We start from the raw sequence: 14422 nt of genomic DNA, 5'->3' as shown, positions 1-14422 counted from the left end.
TATAAGTGTGGACAGGGGCGGACTGACCATTTGGAAACTCGGGCACTGCCCGAGGGACCGGGGTCAGTAGGGGGCCCCATGAGATGCCCCTGGTACCTTTTTCGTAGGCTTTTTTGAGTTTGGGCAAGGACACAGGGGCCTCATGATCCCCTATTGCCCGGGGGCCCCATGAGTTGTCAGTCCGCCCCTGAGTGTGGATAAAATACAGGTCACAAATTAAAGAGAAAAGAGACTAGAGATGTGTAGCTCCATTTCGATGTTATGCTACCTTCAGACTGATGTCAAACTAGGATTTGCAAGGAACACCAAGTGCTGAAGTTAAAAAGCCCATCCTAAAATCAAAGTGCATATATTTTACATTATGCACACTAATTTTGGTTGCAGATTTATTTATTATTTCACAAAATTATAATGCAATACACACAATATAGATACCTGCTGTATTTATGTATCACAATATCACAAATAAATACATTTGATACCAAAGTACCAAATTAGATGGAACTCCTAGCACATATATAATCTGAGAAACCATGATGGGAATGTAGTTTGGGATAGCGTATGGGAATTAGCATTGGGGTTTAATTACTAAAATGGGAGAGTGCAAAATCTGGTGCAGCTGTGCATGGTAGCCAATCAGCTTCTAACTTCAGCTTGTTCAATTAAGTTGATTAGTTACTATGCAGAGCTGCACCAGATTTTGCAATCTCCAGTTTTAGTAAATCAACCCCATTATGTCAACAGTATATTGCTTTTTTTTAATTCTATGCACAAAGAAGACATATTCTGTGTACAGTGGACAATGTGTAAAGCAGCTGTTAACATACCTTTGGGGTGAAACTAATTTCCCAGCCATCAATGGGGAAAAGAGGAGGCTCCCACTGCACCTCCACTGAGGTCTGAGTCACATCTTTAAACTGCAGTCCTTTGGGTGGAGAAATATCTAAAAATGCAATATGTTAATAGATGAAAAATATATATAAAAAACAGTATAAACAGATACATATGGGCTAAGGCAGCATTTACTAAATTTTAAATTTATTGATTTTAAAGGAAAGTTCCTTTTTGCCTTCATTAAAATTTTTAAACAGTTTTAAGTATTACAGATAATGGAGAATTATCCATCAAAGATATTTATTGAAGATTAATCAAAGGAGGAGCTGTCATGCTCTCCATCTCATCCAATCAGAGAATGCTTCATATTCATTTAGAAAAATGAAAGCATTCTCTGAATGACACCCATGACCTCCTGTGTTCAGAATTCAGTAGGGTAGCCACTCGACATGGGACCTGGAAGCTAATGAAAATCAGTAAAGAGACAATGTCTACTTCAGTTATTTCTAGCTTCCAGGGACTTCCATCAGTCAGGTATGGTACTGTATATGGTACAAGCTGGACCAATGTAACTTTCTAAAAATAACCATACCTGGAATTCATCTTCAAGCTGTTCTGGAATGACTGACCCCCATGAGAATGCGTGGGATGACATCATCCCCCATGGGTCAATCAAGTGATCTAAAACAACTCACCTGGAAGCAGCCTAGGGAGATGATAGGGGATGGTAAGGGATGTAACCATGCAGCACCTGAAGGTGGAAGTGAGTATTTTCAGGGGTTTAGTTCCTGGCTGTGGAATTTTGTTGCGTTTTGCTATCTGCAGGGATGTGGAGCTGTGATGGTGGCAATGTTTTTACCCTCACCTGCCAAACTCTACATAGGTTTGTTGGAGGAATTCCACATCTTTGCGAATGTGAACCCCTTCTGGACTCTTATCTTTTGGTTTGGCTGCTACAACATTGATGACCTGTTCTTCATTTGAAAGGGTCCAGCTCACACGGTGAATCATTTTGTTGTAACATGAATGATCTTAATTTACAGCTCACCCATATGTGGAGTGCCAATCTTACATTGATGGGTAATTCTAGGGATGGCAGTATTCTATCTACAAGCCATCAGCTGGTTATTGTACTCTCAAAACAACCAGTCGCCACCCTTCCCACACTAAAAACATCATCTCTGCTGGGGAATTTTTTGGAGCCACACAAAATTGCTCTACAACAGAGTACTTTGAGAAGAAGAATAACATTTTGATCACATGCCTCTGTAATAGTGAATATTGGGAGGATAGTTTCCAATAGAGAGAGGAAGACCCTTTTGGGGAGGGGAAAGAACCATTGCTAAGTCAGATGGTTTACCTACATTCATTACTACCTTTTCTAAGGAGAATAAACGTTAGTTAGGAAGACTTTAATAATTCTGAATGCAGAAAAACAACTACAATGCGTTCTTGGCAATGGTTGTAATTTTTTCTGCAAGAAAGCACCTACACTTGGATCATTGTTGTCCTATGGTTGTTTTGAAGATCTAAGCAATAAAAAGTAGCCAGTGTGGCTTAATTACTTTTTTGACAACCTATACGGGGGATATGTCATCCTTTTCTTTTCATGGAACCTACAGGGTTACTTTATTCTTTAGGGGTGATGATTTGTACCATAAGCTTCTGGAGTAGGAGGTTTTTGATTCATAAACACTTCTGCAGAATGCCTTTAGGGCTTAATTACAGATGAGACGTAAATCTACAGATTAAATAACTGTTCATAGCTTGACAATATTTACTGTCCTTCTTTTGCTTTGTTTCCCTGTTGTGTTTTTTCTTCTTGTTCAGTGTGTTCACTGGATTGTTTCATAGGATGGTCATGATGAAACTGTTGTATGTGTTTTTGTATGATATATTTTTGTTACGTTTCATTTATTTTGTTATGGAGATTTTGTTTCTTTTGTGTACAGTACAACTGGTTGGTTGCTTGGTTGGTTACTCCTTCCACCATAATATGGAGAGGGTATTTTAATCAGCTGTCTGTTTCCAACAAATGTCCAAAGCAGGGTTTCTCAACCAGGGTACCATGGAATCCTAAGGTTCCTCCATAGGTTTCTGGGGTTCCTTGAGCAACTTCTGCCTCTCAAGTAAGTTCCCACTGGCACCATTGATCTTTTTAGCCATCTGTAAGGGGATAATTCTTCACAATGTCCACAAGTGTAAGGAGCATTCTTCCCACTGACTATCACACTAATGTAGCACAAGTTGTAGATACAGTAATTTTTAGCAGGGATTCCCTGAGACCAAAAAGTTATTTCAGGGGTTCCTGTGTTGAAAAAGTTGAGAAAAGCAGTACTAAAGCCTGTGAAGGCTGAATCGCATATATTATATCTGGTTTTAGGGGTGTTTCTTCCAAAAAGTACTGCCCTATTTGCATTTTTGGGGTGGATAGAGTTTGGAGAAAGGATTGTTACCATGCACCAATAGAGTGTAGCATGAGTTAGATGTGGGGTCAGAGAGTCCATCCCTTGTTGGTTTGTACCATCCAAGCCAATATTGTTCATCTTGACTCATGACAGGTTTGACTTGGGTCGACATGTATGGCCCCTACGTGGCTCCAGCTCCAGTTCTTAGTGGAGCAGGAAAGTAAATAAAAAAAGTGCTATGTACATGAGTTCTACTATCATTTATCAATGCTTTAGATAATTAATTTTATTCTTTAACTGTTATTTTACAAGTAAATTTACATACTTGTAAATTTGAACTTGTTAGTATGGAGTGGGGCAAATTTCTAATGAAACATCTAAATAAAAAGAGAAGATTTCCCTTATTTATAAAGCTCCATTCACACATTGACTCAACCTTCTTGCCTTTGTACAAACCAAATTCAGTCCTAAAACGAACCCTAACTATGGAATTGTACAGATCTCATCCAACAATCAAAAAATAATATACATACAAATATGAAGAAAAAAAAAGTTTTGATAAGTACATTTTGATGCATTGATATGTATGGAGGTGGACTATGCCATAACGTATATTGCGTACTTATGTTTATAGTCACACATTTAGGACAATTTTAAGGCGTTAGCTTTTTATGATACTGACAGTTATTTTCTAAAACTGGAGAGTGCAAAATCTGTGGCAGCTCTGCACAGAAACCAATCAGCTTCCATGATTTATTGCCAAAGCTTAACTGAACAAGCTGAAGTTAGAAGCTGATTGGCTACTATACATAGCTGCACCAAATTGTGAGTGCACCAGTTTTAGCAAATCCCCCCCATTGTGTCCTTCTTTCTGGACTTGAAAAGGTATAATAGGCATAGATGTTGGGGAGATAGATTATAGATTTCTTCTAAAACCAATTTTGTAAGCTTTTAAAATTCACTGTGGCCTTTATATGTTGAGTGCATTCCTCCATCAAGAATTATTGTTTAATATACACTATTGGCCACTGCAATGGGGATGATTTACTGAAACTGGAGAGTGCAAAATCTGGTGCAGATGTGTATAGAAACCAATCAGTTTACTGCTTTTATTATCAAAGCACTCTCCAGTTTCAGTAAATCAAAACCAATATGTTTCCCATCTGAAGCAATAGAGGTTGGAGTTTATGTACAACAATACAGTAGAAGAGGTTCGTTTTATGGATATATTGATACATAATATTGAACAGTATATATTAAAAAAGTTTAACATTTTGTATGAATAAAAACAAATTTCTAAAGGGATTCAACTCCAGTCTTTTTCTTCAAATTTGTTTTTTTTTTTGATTGCTGGATTAGGACCATGGAAGTTCAAAATCGGGGACCTTTTCAGGATGTAATAATTTTCTTTATTATATTTATAAAAACTAAAGCAAAAAGGCAAAGTTGATGTTACATCAACCATCTCAGTTCCTGCTGTATTTTTTTTTCTAGTGCATGTTGTAAAGGGAAAACTGACCCCTGATTTGCTGCTACAGCCCGTTTATGCCCCCAGAATCAGGATTTTGTAGATGATTCCCATTAACACCAAACTATGGGGTAAAGATAGTTGTACTATAATGAGAATCATTTCTTTGAGTTCAGAGGAACCTTGATTATCTCTGCTTATGGAGTTAAGCCTGGTACACATGATGAGGATATCTGACTGATCATCCGTTTTTTGTTTGCATGTTAGTCTCATTTCCAAAATAAAGAGTTTACTAAATTTATGAAAATTCTTGTACAACAAAAAGAAAGTCTGGAAGTGATGTAATGTGTAGTATTGAATTGTAATGTATTCTTTTATTACAATACAATACTACACATACAATACTACACAATCTTCTCTTTGGGAACACCCACTCTCTGAGAGTGGGTGTTCTCAAAGAGAAGATTGTGTACCAATAATGAGAGTGGTTATATGGAACACAAATAATAAAGGCTCCAATATAATTCCACATTATAAGAGCATGGTCTTTCTCTTCTGATTTTTTTTGGGACGAATACTGTACTGATTAAACAAAAATTGTACGTTCTGGTATTGTAAAAAAAAAAAAAACATTTTGTGTTAATTTTGGACGAAAGCTGTGTACTAACAACCAGATTATCTGACGATCGCTTCAAAAGCGGTATTTTTTGTACAATTTTCTAACTGCGTACTAGGCTTTAGCACAAATTTATATAATTGAAAATATGAAGAATCATAGTTATGTTTAAGCGTGGAAAGAATTACATGCCCAAGAATTGAATTGCGTTCTATTCTCTGAGAGAGTGGGTGTTCCCAAAGAGAAGATTGTGTACAAATAATGAGAGTGGTTATATGGAACACAAATAATAAAGGCTCCACTATAATTCCACATTATAAGAACGTGGTCTTGCTCTACTGATTTTTTTGGGACGAATACTGTACTGATTAAACAAAAATTGTATGATCTGGTATTGTAAAAAAAAAACATTTTGTGTTAATTTTGGACTAAAGCTGTGTACTAACAATCAGATTATCATACGGTCGCTTCAAAAGCGGTATTTTTTGTACAATTTTCTGATTGTGTGTACTAGGCTTTAGCACAAAGTTAGATGATTGAAAATATGAAGAATCATAGTTATGTTTAAGCATGGAAAGAATTACATGCCCAAGAATTCAATTACGTTATATTCTCTGAGAGTGGGTGTTCCCAAAGAGTAGATTGTGTACAAATAATGAGAGTGGTTATATGGAACACAAATAATAAAGGCTCCACTATAATTCCACATTATAAGAACGTTGGGTGTTAGACTGTTATTATCAAAGAACAAAGAATGCCAAAAAAATTTAAAATTGTGTAACACCAGCTGAAATAATAATAATTATTTTTTATTATTATTACAAGGAAAAACAACAGTTTTTATTATTATCATTAGAGATGAGCGAATCGAACATGACGAAGTGGAATTCGTTTCGAATATTAGGAAAAATTCGATTCGCGCCGAATCCGAAAATTAGCAAACTTCGGATGCACAAATCGAATTTTCCCCGATCGGCCGATTTTCATCCCTTCTACAGCCGGCAAAAAGTGTCCCTGCAGAGAGCTCCGCTATTTCTGACAGTTCTCTGACAGTTCCTTCACATTTACAGCAGTTGAAACATTGTATCTATTTGTTTCCATTTAGGATACAGATGTTTTTATTCGGAAACAAATAGATACAATGTTTCAACCGCTGTAAATGTGAAGGAACTGTCAGAGAACTGTCAGAAATAGTGGAGCTCTCTGCAGATACACTTTTTGCTAGACTGGAATTCTTCTTATTTTCATCCTACTTCTTCTTCTTCTTCTTCATCCTCATCCTCTTCTTCTTCTTCTTCTTCATCCTCATCCTCTTCTTCTTCTTCATCCTCATCCTCTTCCTCTTCTTCTTCTTCATCATCCTCATCCTCTTCTTCATCCTCATTCTCTTCTTCTTCATCCTCATCCTCTTCTTCTTCATCCTCATCCTCCTCTTCTTCTTCTTCTTCTTCTTCTTCTTCTTCTTCATCATCCTCATCATCCTCTTCCTCTTCTTCTTCTTCTTCTTCCTCACCATCATCCTCTTCTTCTTCTTCATCCTCATCCTCTTCTTCATCCTCATCCTCTTCTTCTTCTTCTTCTTCTTCATCCTCATCCTCTTCTTCTTCATAATCCTCATCCTCTTCTTCTTCTTCTTCTTCATCACCATCCTCTTCTTCTTCATCATCCTCATCCTCTTCTTCTTCTTCTTCCTCATCCTCTTCTTCTTCTTCTTCATCCTCATCCTCTTCTTCTTCTTCATCCTCATCCTCTTCTTCTTCTTCTTCATCCTCATCCTCATCCTCCTCTTCTTCTTCTTCTTCTTTTCTTCATCATCCTCATCCTCTTCTTCTTCTTCTTCTTCTTCCTCACCATCATCCTCTTCTTCTTCTTCATCCTCATCCTCTTCTTCATCCTCATCCTCTTCTTCATCCTCATCCTCTTCTTCTTCTTCTTCCTCATCCTCATCCTCTTCTTCTTCTTCTTCATCCTCATCCTCCTCTTCTTCTTCTTCTTCTTCATCCTCATCCTCTTCTTCTTCTTCTTCATCATCCTCATCCTCTTCTTCTTCTTCTTCTTCTTCTTCTTCTTCTTCTTCCTCTTCCTCATCCTCTTCTTTTTCATCCTCTTCTTCCTCTTCTTCTTCTTCATCCTCTTCCTCTTCTTCTTTTTCTTCTTTTTGTCTTCCTCTTGCAGGTCACTGCTCATGCGCAGATTTTTTATCGGCAAAAAATCGTCCGATTTGCCCACTATTGCCGCGAAAATCGGCCGATCGGCAAAATCGGCCGATTTTTTTTCCAACTTTACAGAAAAAAAAAACGGCCAAAATACCGAAAAACGGCCGACCAAATAGCCCACTAACGATCCGAAAATCGGCCGATTTTATTTTCGGCCGAAAAGTCGGCCGATTTTCGACCCATCTATGGCCTGCATTAGGGCCACAGAGACTTTAGGGCCACAGAATCGTTACTCAGGGACACAGAATCGTTACTCAGGGACACAGAATTGTTACTCAGGGACACAGAATCGTTACTCAGGGACACAGAATCGTTACTCAGGGACACAGAATCGTTACTTAGGGCCACAGCTATCAAAGAATTGAAAATTTAAAGTGACATACACCCTTTTTTTTTTTGGTGGCTGTTGTGCACAGTTGGTGCTGCAGTTTGCCGATTGTCCAAAATAAACTGACTTTCTGCTTCACAACCACTATTGTACGTTCAAAGAGTTAAATCCATTTACATGCCGGCTGGCGGTAATATTTTTTGGGTGATTAGTGCATTCCAGTGACAGAAACGTACAGTTTCCAGCCAACGGCAAGCTGCAATTGACCCATTGTGCTAAATAAACTGACTTTCTGCTTCACAACCACTATTGGCCTTCAATTGAAGCTGCTTCCGCTCCGCCACTCTGCCATTGGACTCTTGATAGTCGTCTCCCCACGCTGCTGCTGGGGGGACTTTTTAACATAGGCCTTCAATTTAAGCTGCTTACGCTTCGCCACTCTGCCATGGGCCCCTGTACCGCCTCCTCATGCTGCTGCCAGGTCCAGAGTGTGTCATGGGTCCCTGTACGGCCTCCCATTGCTGCTGTCTCCATCGCCACACTCTGCCATGTGCCACTTTCAGGTCTCCTCACACTGCTGGTGGGTTCCATTTTGTCATAGGGTGCTGTATGGTCTCCCATTGCTGCTGCCTCCACCGCCACACTGTGGCTCCACACTCTGGTTTTGGCCCTGTGACTGCCCAAATGAGTGAAGTGTGCGGTGATTCTAAGATCGACGGCACTCATCTGCATGTCATACTGACTGACAGTATTATTTCTCTTCCCCAGCAGACTCCAAGGGCATTTAAATTAAAGGTACAGTGTTCTGCACTAATATAAAGGCTCTCTGAAGCCTAGAAACCCTTTTAATAAGTTAAATTCGCAGCGAATAAATTCGCAGCGAATCGAATTTATTCCGCAAATTCGGCGAATCAGCCGAATCGAATTTTTGAATAATTCGCTCATCTCTAATTATCATCATCATCATAAAACACCTCCCTTCATGTTTTGCTGACAACAGTGAGGAAAAATCTGCTACAGGAACAGAGACAGAAATTAAAAAAATCTGATAGGGGTTCCAGCCCTTCAAGACTCTACTAAAAATAATTTGTATATCTGGCTGTGTGGCTGTTGCAGTTTTTCCTTCATATTCTTTTTTTTGGTAAAATGTTGTCCTAATGGAGCCCTGGATAGCAATAAACATCTGATAGGGGTTCTAATCTTTCCACCCCTCTAGAAACAAGAAAAAAAATGTTTTTGGCTTGATGTACACTTAAATCTGAATCCCAGTATTGAATCTTTAGTATTGCAATGCTGTACCTGCTGCCATCATGTACTGAAATTGCTTACTCTGATCTTGCTGCACACTGTAAGCGTCTAACAACGTGCATTACAAACTGCATCAAATAACACTAAAGCTGGGTCTCACACGGGCTGAAAATCGGCCAGAAATGGTTGTTCGGCAGGAAGCCCGGCTTCTGAATAGCGGGCATGCTGGAAAACCAGGACAAGACTGGCATCTGATCATCGCTGACCAGTGTGTTCTGGTGAAAGGCAAAGGAGTCCCCCTGTCAGACCAAAAAAGGCACAGTGGGGTGAGATTGCCGCTCTGACATTGCTTGTGTTATTATGGCAATCTCTCATTTTTTTTTTCATTCAGCCCACTGGGTTTAATGCAACAAAACCTCTCATGTGTACCCCACAACAGACAGCCTCATTTCCTGGCTGAATGACACCCAGCATTATCTATCCATGCTCCCTCAAGCACCACAACATGCAAGTATGTTGCACTATGAGAGCCCCCTTGGGTGCACAATGGTGCGATCTGCATCCACCGTGTCCACCAAACACAGTGAATTGCAGTGCTTGGTATCAGGCTGCTCTGGCTGGCCCAGATAGCACATGATCGCTGTACAATCACATGTCCCATAGTAAACAATAATCATTAATGAAATCCATTTGTGACCTCATTGTTTACTACAGCATGTGATCTATGATTGGTCACCAGTGATCACGTTGTACCCGGGCCAATTACAGCATTATGATAGCAAACAATGAGTCATGGATGAAACCGAACTGAAGAAAAGTCATCAACACACCGAGGATTCCTCAAAATCGGTTCAGTGTCTTATTTCGTGGTTGCATGATAAACACAAGGCAACATTGCCTTGCGTTTATCATGTGACTATGAAATAAGGCCGCGGACCTGGTGACATTTCTTCACTTATATTGTCCACAGTTCCCAGCTTGTGGTCACTACAGCACCCAAAAATACTGAATATCTGCAGAAATATGTGCGTTAGGAATATTGCATTAGGACATGAATGAAAGCCATTGTGATGATGAGTGATGATTGCTGTTACAGTGATCATCACTATAACAAGCAATCACAGTGCACAAAAAAAATAAACCACTGATCAGCCCCCAGAGTAGTACAGTGCCACTGAACTACTCTGATAACTGTACTGTAAGTAAAAAAAGAAAAAAAAATGTAAAAAAAAAGAAACATTTTTTAAAAATCCTGAATAAAAAAAAAATTTACATTTTTTTTTTTGGTCACCAGTCAGTATCGCTGATCACTGCTACATCAGTATGATGACACTGTACTGTATTATTTACAGAATGTACAAAAAAAAGTGAAAAAAAATATTTAATTTCCTAATTTTTCTACTAATTATGACATAAGATCACAACTTCAAAAACTCTCAATGCCTCTTAACTTAATATCTTGGACTGTCTGCTTTCCAAAAAGGGGTCATTTGTACTGTCCAGACATTTTGAGGCCTCAGGATTGATCAATTTTTAAATGTATATATATATATATATATATATATATATACACACTGTATATCATAGTTTGTGGACGGTATACCTTTCACACAGACTAAATAATATACACTGATTTGGGTTGTTTTGATACAAGAAATGTAGCAGACTACAGTTTGGCCTAAATTTATGAAGAAAGATTATTTGTTGGCAAAATGCTTTAACAGAAACTAAGAAAAACTTGATTTTTCAAACTTTTCAATATTTCTTTGTTTATATATTAAAAAAGTGAAAAACCCAGTGGTGATTAAATACCACCAAACGAATACTCCACTATAATTCCACATTATAAGAACGTGGTCTTGCTCTACCGATTTTTTTGGGACGAATACTGTACTGATTAAACAAAAATTGTATGATCTGGTATTGTAAAAAAAAAACATTTTGTGTTAATTTTGGACTAAAGCTGTGTACTAACAATCAGATTATCATACGGTCGCTTCAAAAGCGGTATTTTTTGTACAATTTTCTGATTGTGTGTACTAGGCTTTAGCACAAAGTTAGATGATTGAAAATATGAAGAATCATAGTTATGTTTAAGCATGGAAAGAATTACATGCCCAAGAATTCAATTACGTTATATTCTCTGAGAGTGGGTGTTCCCAAAGAGTAGATTGTGTACAAATAATGAGAGTGGTTATATGGAACACAAATAATAAAGGCTCCACTATAATTCCACATTATAAGAACGTTGGGTGTTAGACTGTTATTATCAAAGAACAAAGAATGCCAAAAAAATTTAAAATTGTGTAACACCAGCTGAAATAATAATAATTATTTTTTATTATTATTACAAGGAAAAACAACAGTTTTTATTATTATCATTAGAGATGAGCGAATCGAACATGACGAAGTGGAATTCGTTTCGAATATTAGGAAAAATTCGATTCGCGCCGAATCCGAAAATTAGCAAACTTCGGATGCACGAATCGAATTTTCCCCGATCGGCCGATTTTCATCCCTTCTACAGCCGGCAAAAAGTGTCCCTGCAGAGAGCTCCGCTATTTCTGACAGTTCTCTGACAGTTCCTTCACATTTACAGCAGTTGAAACATTGTATCTATTTGTTTCCATTTAGGATACAGATGTTTTTATTCGGAAACAAATAGATACAATGTTTCAACCGCTGTAAATGTGAAGGAACTGTCAGAGAACTGTCAGAAATAGTGGAGCTCTCTGCAGATACACTTTTTGCTAGACTGGAATTCTTCTTATTTTCATCCTACTTCTTCTTCTTCTTCTTCATCCTCATCCTCTTCTTCTTCTTCTTCTTCATCCTCATCCTCTTCTTCTTCTTCATCCTCATCCTCTTCCTCTTCTTCTTCTTCATCATCCTCATCCTCTTCTTCATCCTCATTCTCTTCTTCTTCATCCTCATCCTCTTCTTCTTCATCCTCATCCTCCTCTTCTTCTTCTTCTTCTTCTTCTTCTTCTTCTTCTTCATCATCCTCATCATCCTCTTCCTCTTCTTCTTCTTCTTCTTCCTCACCATCATCCTCTTCTTCTTCTTCATCCTCATCCTCTTCTTCATCCTCATCCTCTTCTTCTTCTTCTTCATCCTCATCCTCTTCTTCTTCTTCATCCTCATCCTCTTCTTCTTCTTCTTCTTCATCACCATCCTCTTCTTCTTCATCATCCTCATCCTCTTCTTCTTCTTCTTCCTCATCCTCTTCTTCTTCTTCTTCATCCTCATCCTCTTCTTCTTCTTCATCCTCATCCTCTTCTTCTTCTTCTTCATCCTCATCCTCATCCTCCTCTTCTTCTTCTTCTTCTTTTCTTCATCATCCTCATCCTCTTCTTCTTCTTCTTCTTCTTCCTCACCATCATCCTCTTCTTCTTCTTCATCCTCATCCTCTTCTTCATCCTCATCCTCTTCTTCATCCTCATCCTCTTCTTCTTCTTCTTCCTCATCCTCATCCTCTTCTTCTTCTTCTTCATCCTCATCCTCCTCTTCTTCTTCTTCTTCTTCATCCTCATCCTCTTCTTCTTCTTCTTCATCCTCATCCTCTTCTTCTTCTTCTTCTTCTTCTTCTTCTTCTTCTTCCTCTTCCTCATCCTCTTCTTTTTCATCCTCTTCTTCCTCTTCTTCTTCTTCATCCTCTTCCTCTTCTTCTTTTTCTTCTTTTTGTCTTCCTCTTGCAGGTCACTGCTCATGCGCAGATTTTTTATCGGCAAAAAATCGTCCGATTTGCCCACTATTGCCGCGAAAATCGGCCGATCGGCAAAATCGGCCGATTTTTTTTCCAACTTTACAGAAAAAAAAAACGGCCAAAATACCGAAAAACGGCCGACCAAATAGCCCACTAACGATCCGAAAATCGGCCGATTTTATTTTCGGCCGAAAAGTCGGCCGATTTTCGACCCATCTATGGCCTGCATTAGGGCCACAGAGACTTTAGGGCCACAGAATCGTTACTCAGGGACACAGAATCGTTACTCAGGGACACAGAATTGTTACTCAGGGACACAGAATCGTTACTCAGGGACACAGAATCGTTACTCAGGGACACAGAATCGTTACTTAGGGCCACAGCTATCAAAGAATTGAAAATTTAAAGTGACATACACCCTTTTTTTTTTTGGTGGCTGTTGTGCACAGTTGGTGCTGCAGTTTGCCGATTGTCCAAAATAAACTGACTTTCTGCTTCACAACCACTATTGTACGTTCAAAGAGTTAAATCCATTTACACGCCGGCTGGCGGTAATATTTTTTGGGTGATTAGTGCATTCCAGTGACAGAAACGTACAGTTTCCAGCCAACGGCAAGCTGCAATTGACCCATTGTGCTAAATAAACTGACTTTCTGCTTCACAACCACTATTGGCCTTCAATTGAAGCTGCTTCCGCTCCGCCACTCTGCCATTGGACTCTTGATAGTCGTCTCCCCACGCTGCTGCTGGGGGGACTTTTTAACATAGGCCTTCAATTTAAGCTGCTTACGCTTCGCCACTCTGCCATGGGCCCCTGTACCGCCTCCTCATGCTGCTGCCAGGTCCAGAGTGTGTCATGGGTCCCTGTACGGCCTCCCATTGCTGCTGTCTCCATCGCCACACTCTGCCATGTGCCACTTTCAGGTCTCCTCACACTGCTGGTGGGTTCCATTTTGTCATAGGGTGCTGTATGGTCTCCCATTGCTGCTGCCTCCACCGCCACACTGTGGCTCCACACTCTGGTTTTGGCCCTGTGACTGCCCAAATGAGTGAAGTGTGCGGTGATTCTAAGATCGACGGCACTCATCTGCATGTCATACTGACTGACAGTATTATTTCTCTTCCCCAGCAGACTCCAAGGGCATTTAAATTAAAGGTACAGTGTTCTGCACTAATATAAAGGCTCTCTGAAGCCTAGAAACCCTTTTAATAAGTTAAATTCGCAGCGAATAAATTCGCAGCGAATCGAATTTATTCCGCAAATTCGGCGAATCAGCCGAATCGAATTTTTGAATAATTCGCTCATCTCTAATTATCATCATCATCATAAAACACCTCCCTTCATGTTTTGCTGACAACAGTGAGGAAAAATCTGCTACAGGAACAGAGACAGAAATTAAAAAAATCTGATAGGGGTTCCAGCCCTTCAAGACTCTACTAAAAATAATTTGTATATCTGGCTGTGTGGCTGTTGCAGTTTTTCCTTCATATTCTTTTTTTTGGTAAAATGTTGTCCTAATGGAGCCCTGGATAGCAATAAACATCTGATAGGGGTTCTAATCTTTCCACCCCTCTAGAAACAAGAAAAAAAATGTTTT

General features: G+C 39.1%; 1 protein-coding gene across 2 annotated transcripts in view; it reads right to left on the bottom strand.

Annotated features, from left to right (window-relative positions):
- The window catches only part of TNR (tenascin R), a 667948-nt gene that overhangs the window by 163150 nt on the left and 490376 nt on the right, over positions 1–14422 (bottom strand). For both annotated transcript variants that reach the window (XM_089676333.1, XM_089676334.1), the window contains exon 6: positions 828–943. In XM_089676333.1, the coding sequence (XP_089532459.1) occupies positions 828–943 (116 nt within the window). The remainder of the gene's footprint in view (positions 1–827; positions 944–14422) is intronic.

This window comes from Staurois parvus, unplaced genomic scaffold (genome assembly GCF_062004578.1).
Source record: "Staurois parvus isolate SC_StPar_1 unplaced genomic scaffold, SC_StPar_1.0 ptg000166l, whole genome shotgun sequence".
NCBI classification, from domain to species: Eukaryota; Metazoa; Chordata; class Amphibia; order Anura; family Ranidae; genus Staurois; species Staurois parvus.
Note: the sequence above shows the minus strand (reverse complement) of the source record. Positions and strands in the feature narration are given on the sequence as shown.